The sequence below is a fragment of the Azolla caroliniana genome, unplaced genomic scaffold, assembly GCF_043228905.1.
Source record: "Azolla caroliniana isolate FFs.n. ecotype wild unplaced genomic scaffold, voAzoCaro1.0.p SCAF_1436, whole genome shotgun sequence".
NCBI lineage: Eukaryota > Viridiplantae > Streptophyta > Polypodiopsida > Salviniales > Salviniaceae > Azolla > Azolla caroliniana.
In genome coordinates, this window is record NW_028231871.1 from 1,782 (window position 1) to 8,478 (window position 6,697).

At 34.5% G+C, this 6,697-nt stretch overlaps 1 protein-coding gene across 3 annotated transcripts; it reads right to left on the reverse strand.

Annotated features, from left to right (window-relative positions):
- Positions 1-1,628: 1,628 nt before the first annotated feature.
- HCF164 (Thioredoxin superfamily protein) lies at positions 1,629-6,661 on the reverse strand. Of its 3 annotated transcripts, XM_087339499.1 has the most exons (6): positions 5,453-6,659; positions 5,302-5,370; positions 5,177-5,226; positions 3,491-3,697; positions 3,122-3,225; positions 1,629-2,066 (listed from the first exon to the last, which is right to left on the reverse strand). In XM_087339499.1, the coding sequence occupies exons 4-6, from the start codon at positions 3,632-3,634 to the stop codon at positions 1,784-1,786; spliced, it is 531 nt and encodes a 176-aa protein (XP_087195625.1). In that variant the 5' UTR covers positions 3,635-3,697; positions 5,177-5,226; positions 5,302-5,370; positions 5,453-6,659; the 3' UTR covers positions 1,629-1,783. The 3 variants fall into 3 exon arrangements, with proteins under 3 accessions (XP_087195625.1, XP_087195626.1, XP_087195623.1); XM_087339500.1 differs by having other exon boundaries at positions 3,491-3,690; positions 5,302-6,661; XM_087339497.1 differs by having other exon boundaries at positions 5,302-6,659.
- Between the last annotated feature and the right edge of the window lie 36 nt (positions 6,662-6,697).

The following is a 6,697-nucleotide window of genomic DNA, read 5'->3' on the forward strand; positions in this document are numbered from 1 at the left end:
CACGAGGACGGGGAAAATATTTGAAGATATATCTTTAATGAATCAAATACACAATAGCTTCTACAAGGGCCAGGAAACATCACAAGCTAAAGCCAAAGAATTGTTGTCAGTAGTTGTTGCTCCATATAAATTTAGTTTCACCTACGTCCATCCCAATGTGCATATCACATGAGATTAAGGGCTCAAAAACTCAAGGAGCAATTATCCAAAATACTTCTAGAAATATCATCGTGAAGGAAGACACATAATTAATATTATTGTATGATAGATAAAAGATTTGAGGACACTATTCAAGATCTTCAAAAAGTTTAAGCATTCATTGAAATCTCTTTCCATCATCTATTTTGCAATGAATTGAAGGACTTTTCGAGACACGGCACAAGGAAAACCTTAATAGTTGTCAAACTACCTTTTACATCTATGTGATGACCATCTTTTGTATACGAGTATAATATAATACTCGTTGTCATGCCAATTATTCATACCTAGGCCATGCTAGTGTCATGCAATTGCGTGTGTGAAATTTGAGACGTGAATTGGAAGCCTAGGGTCACTTTCCTCATGTAAACCAAAATGCCATAACACATCGAACACCCCGACATATGGATACAAAATCTTCCTCCCATAAAATCAAGACAATTTCGTGTCCAGTTTTTTGCGTGACATTTGGATTTTCAAGTCGGAATATTCCGTTGCAATCCTTTGTCATATGGATTGTGCTAATATTATAATTTATAATTTTCTTTTTGAAAACATACCAAACTAAAAATATTTAGGCAATTTATAATTCTTGTAGATTACATCAAACCCATCAAGAACATAAACATTCAAAATGAGATTTATCTACCAAAGATAACCCCATTACATAGGGTGAGAGAGATTAAAACAATATTGTGGGGGATATCCTTGAGTTTCATTGTGGCAAGTCTATGATTGACTACTACCTCACCGTTTGTTGTCGAGGGGATCAAGAGGGTTCTTGAATAATCCCTTAAGTTGTTCCAATCTCAATGATCATATTTGTGTTTTTTTACAAACTACACAATAATAAGGCACCTTGAGAGGTGGTTCTTTTTAAATCGTAACATAAGACTTTCCTGCACACCCTTAAGGTAAAATTCTGGCACACTCCTTGAAGACAATGTGTGGATGATATCAAAGTAAATTTATGAAGGATTTCTGTAATTAACGCTATATCAAACTCATTGCTTGAGATTTCCAAACACATTTCGAATTTCAACGACGTAATAATATCGATTACACGCATTGATTGACACCAAAAAGTCTCTTATATTATGTCAGATACCAATGTTTTCATTGTGCATTAACACATAATGCCTTATTATTTCAGTTATTGGAACATTATTTGAATGCTTGAACAGCATAACCAATACATAAAAGATGGAATTTCATTTACACAAGGAGAACCAATGACAATGATTTAGAATTTCATTGTTTTCGAAGGTCTTCCTTTCTAGCACAATGATTTAACTACTATTTTGTAGCAAGAACATTTTGCTGGACATTGGGTTTGCTCTCAAATTAGTGTTGCAAGCATAGTACTGAATATGATTGGGTCAATTGCTGAACCAAAACAAGTCTATAATTAAGCAGAAAAAAAATCACGCTTGTCAATAAGATAATATATATGATTTCAACAGATGTTTGAATATATATGAACGACACAATACTAAAAAACATAATTGACATTGTATATCAATCAAGTATATATTTTTACCTTCAGAAAAAATTATGATACAAAACTCCAAATAATTTTGAAATATTATCCATGGCTTCTGGGGTCAGATACCTTTGGTGCCTGACGAGAATCAGCCTTTGAAAATTGCCCAACAAATCGTGAATGAGGTATCTTAGATTCTCCTTTAGAAAGGGCAATGACATTTTCCTCGAAATATTGTTTTGGTAGCCGTCCAACTATATTACCTTCTTCATTTCCTTGTTTGTCCAAGAAAGCGAAGTGTGGGATGCCTTCAACCCCGAATTCATCAAGCTCCTCTTCCCACTTTGTATTATCAACATTAAGCATCACAAAATTTACATTGTTTCTGCATGCATGTCGCCAAATCACTTCTTCATAAGCATTTTCAATCATAATTATTATATTACATTATATTTCAAATGGGAGGGGGAATTGTTATCAAATAGGAATAATCAATGAGATTCAAAGCACTGATGTAAGACATTCACTGAATAATAGGAAAAAACTGAATGTATAACTCAAGAGTTGATTAAAATTCACGTAACCATTTTTAACATTCTCGAAACACAAGAAGAAATGCATCACAAGCATTTATGGCTAGCCCTTTTTTCACAGTTTCAGAAAAAATGATAGTTACATATTGATTTTTATGAGAAAGTTGCAATGTTGTTAAGAACATTCAAAATCCATCGAATCAGTGGAATTGAAGACAACAAAAAATACGGCACATGTTATTGCCTCTAAAAGGAAAAACCGTTCCTCTGAAAAAAAATTACTTCAAGAGTTTTATCTATTGTAGGAATTATTATATCTCAATAATCTACTATGAACTATATTGAGAAAAAATTCCTGCCTCTACAGGGATATGTTCCTCTAAATTTTATTTGTTTATGTGGGTAATTTGACAGCAGAAGAAGAGTCGTTGAATCCACACATTATGTGCAAGGAATGGCAAGAATAACCTTAGGAGATTGTACCAAGTTCTTATACGAAACATACCAGTCAGTGGTTCCTTTACATAAGTTCAATCAAGTCTTATGGCTACCTTGCTGTGAACGTTTCTAGTCATGAGACGAGTCATTTCCTTTTTATCATTGGTGAAGTATAAACTCTAATGTATTACCATAAGAAAAACCATGTTTGCGTGAATTAAATTTGCTCACAAAGATTTTTGCCGCCCTTTATGTTTATTTGGTTGGCACACGTGATTGTAGGGTCCAAAGAATTGAAATGCAATGACAAGGATAATGAGATATATAGACTACGAAGTGCATGAGATGAATGCCTTCAGCTAGCAAATTTATATTCAGCCATACCAGCATTAGAAACTCTTATTCAGCCACTCTATCATTAAGAATATTGTTGCAACGAAACCAGATTCAATAATAAAAAAACACATACTTGTATTGTTGTTCCACTTTATAAACATCTGGAGCCATTTCTCGGCAAACTTCACACCAATCTGCATAGAATTCCACAACTGTCGGCCTACCATTTGCCATAGCCTATAATTAGATGAAGAGGAAATCAAATGTGTCCTCATTATGTAGAAAACTAACACTTGCATATTGTCTTACTAAAATGCGGGGAACAAAACATCAAATAGCATTTGCCTAAGTTCTTGGAGGTTTTCTAAATATTCACCAACTAACCCATTGTGGGCACATAATCTATTAATACAAATGGGTATTCTGGTCATCTTTTGGAAAATTATGGTTGTAAATATGCAACTATCGGCGGTATTTGGAGAAATTTCCCCTAAAATTATACCTCTTCATAGGGTATCGATGTAGCTGCAAGATCACTGAGAGTAGCACCAGACAATCCTCCTCTTGTAACTAGAAACAAGGAAACAGCAGCCATTGCCGAGGCCACAGCAATACTTCGGTTTGTAGTTTGAGTGGGAAACTCCATCGCATTAATGGTTTCTTTCGTGTTAGTATCATTATTCTTTGGTAATGCCTCAGCCCCTGCTCCCTAAGTAGAACCATACAATCAGAAGATAGATTACGCACATTTCTCCAATAATAGTTGACATATCCAACAAATTACTCATGTCATGTTTTAATAAATTTTTTGCATTGAAGGGATATCCACATCAAAGTACACCATGCTCTCTCTTCTCCACAGAATAAATAAATAAAAACAAAAAATGTGGGGATACATAGGGCATTTGAGATCTTGGACACATTTCACATCAGAAAATTCAGAAGATATATTTCTATGCACACCCACCCAACCCAGAGAGTACTCAACAACAGGCATATTTTTTTTATTCCCCGTGGAATGTTGAAAGGGTGTAACAGAATACTAATTAATAATGTAGAGAAAATTGTGTACACAAATAAGTTGTGTTCCTCATCTCCTGTCAACATTTGGCTAACTATATAATATAAGTTTTATGAGTTTCTTTAATGCTTTTATTTTCGACTAACTTTTTATTTCTCATGCTTCAAGAAATTGTACTGGAGGGGGGCCCTTGCAACAATAGTTACAATGGAAAGAGATTAGATCTTGAATTTATTTTATAGATATCTTAGCTTCTGTTTAACCTATTGTTTATATGCATATAGTTATTGGGTCTGGTGTGTTCAAGTTGTGTCTTTCTTATGTATCCTATCATACAAGCAATTATGAACCAAAGGAATGACTAATTAAGCAAAAATTTATAGTGGTGAAATATTTTTTGGATTGTGAAAACTTGGAACAAAACAATCGTTGGAAAAACGCAACATTTAAGAATAAAGTTTTTAGGAATGTCTGTTGAATATTTATCGCGATACTTGAGGAAAGATAAAAGTGAATCCTAACATCCTTCAGACGTCATTTAAAAAAACCAACCAAGCACACCCAAAAAGAAATTGCTTTCTTCAATACTGCTCAATGCTATATCTTCTCTTTGTTCATTTCCCCACAATTTGACTTCTTAACCCACTCTATTTGCTTCAACTATCTAAATCCCTACTAAACATGCTGTTTCTAGTTTCAGAGAGACTGTATACTTTTCTTGTTTCTACGCTGGCGCTCTCGTCTGAGACTCTTCTAGAGATACTAATAATGACCCTGAATAAGATGTGGAAATAATCAGGAACTATACATAAATTATTTCTTGCTGATTTTCAAGAGATTGTGGTACATGTAGCACAACCTTCCAAATGCGAGAAATTACTACTCATATGTGCATATTGTATGCATTGTGAAATTTTGGTTTGTCATGCGTATTGGCGTGTAATTCAGCCTAATACTATAAATCAAGCATGAAGTACTCTACAAACTGCCAAATTTTAAGATGCATAAAATTTAACACAGAAAAGTCTTATGCCTAATGAGCTATTTCAATATAAGCATGAACGTTTCAAAGCAGTGCATGAAAAATATTTCAATACACACATGAATTTTGTTGCGATGTTGTAATTCCATTGGATAGAAAGAGAAATAAGAAAATGAATTCTATACCTCTGCTTCAAGATGCTCTTTTTCCACATTGCGTTCTTGGGGTTCATTCTCTGCAAAACAAATGATCCTTTAAAACACTCTTATCTATAATCAAATATGTACAGAGAAATAAGAATGATGAAAACCTGCTCTAATCAAAGGGCCCGTATTCTGGCGGTAATGGCGGTAAGTGATGGTGGGTTGAAAGAAAAACGCTGCCTGAGGCACACGACCAATAGTTAACTCGTCTTACCTTGTGTTGAAATTTATCCGTGGAATAACTCTTATAGAAGGAACATGCCTGTCAAATTCTATGTAACCTTTTGCTAAATTAAAGACTTTAGTTAAGTAACCTTTTATTCCATTTTCCTAATCCAGCGATCAGAGTCATCATCAGACACAAAAACTTATAACTTTCCTTCTAGATCAAGACTTTCTCCTTTATTCCTTTGTTTTCTTTGTAATCTTCGCTAATCTTCAAGTCAGTTATATAACATTGAATTCCAACTGAAGACCTTCACCTAACCATTTACCACAATGCCTGTCGTTTTAAGCTTTTGGGAACAATCAAAATGCTTTCTGCAAACCATGCAAACCGATATCCATGCACATCGAATACCCACTCATCAATAAAAAAAACCCATCATGCCCATGCACACACTGATTGAGGCCACATGACCTCATGTACACATCTGTCTTGCAAAAAGGCAATTAAGAAATACTTAGAGAAATCCCAAAACATCTTTCAACAACAGTAACAGCAAGCAATATGAATTTGAGAATAGCAAAGGATATTGTGATCAATCATAAATAAATATATTGTTAACGGTATCAGAAAGCTTCAAATAACCCTCCTTCAAATAAATTATTCCCCAAACCAAGAATCATCAGCATCCCAATATTACATCTTGTTACATCTAGCACACACCCTGGGCAGTCAAAGATGTGCAAAGGAGAATCTCAAGCTAACCACCACTACAAGAATGGAAGAAATGAGAGGATGAAATTATGAATGAAATGTACACATGACCTTTCTATATCCATAAACCAGATATATTGTGTCCAGACCCCATGGACAAAGCCATCCAATGCAAAAGCCTCCTTCTAGCGTCTAATTGACTCCTTCTGGTAGCATCAATTAGAGAGGGCATTGCATCCTTATGGTGCAAAAATGGTAAATAGGGCTGAGAGCTAGTTAGAGAGGGCATGTGTGAAATAGGTAAAAAGGTGGGGTGACAAAAAAATACTACCATGTACCAAAAAGGATCATGCATAGAATGGGACTACAGTTCTATTATTAGGGGTTTAATCAATTTGGGGAGGGAAATCTATCTAGTTGGGATTAGGGCTTTTAGGGTTAAGGGTAAAAATTTGGCCCCAGAAGTGAAAGACATCTCTACTTGTAATCTATCCACATCCAATATAATCATGTGTTCTCTTATTAATTTGTGTCAGTAATCATGTTATTTCTAATTGACTTTGCCTCTTTTCAATTTCCATAATCAATCTCTCTCTACCTAATTTATGTCTAATTAATCATCT

Coding starts and splice junctions, on each gene's coding strand:
- HCF164 (XM_087339500.1), bottom strand. CDS start 3,634: ATGGAGTTTCCCACTCAAACTACAAACCGAAGTATTGCTGTGGCCTCG. Junction 3,226..3,490: donor CATCGATACCCTATGAAGAG/GTATAATTTTAG, acceptor ATCTAATTATAG/GCTATGGCAAATGGTAGGCC. Junction 2,067..3,121: donor AAAGTGGAACAACAATACAA/GTATGTGTTTTT, acceptor ACATGCATGCAG/AAACAATGTAAATTTTGTGA.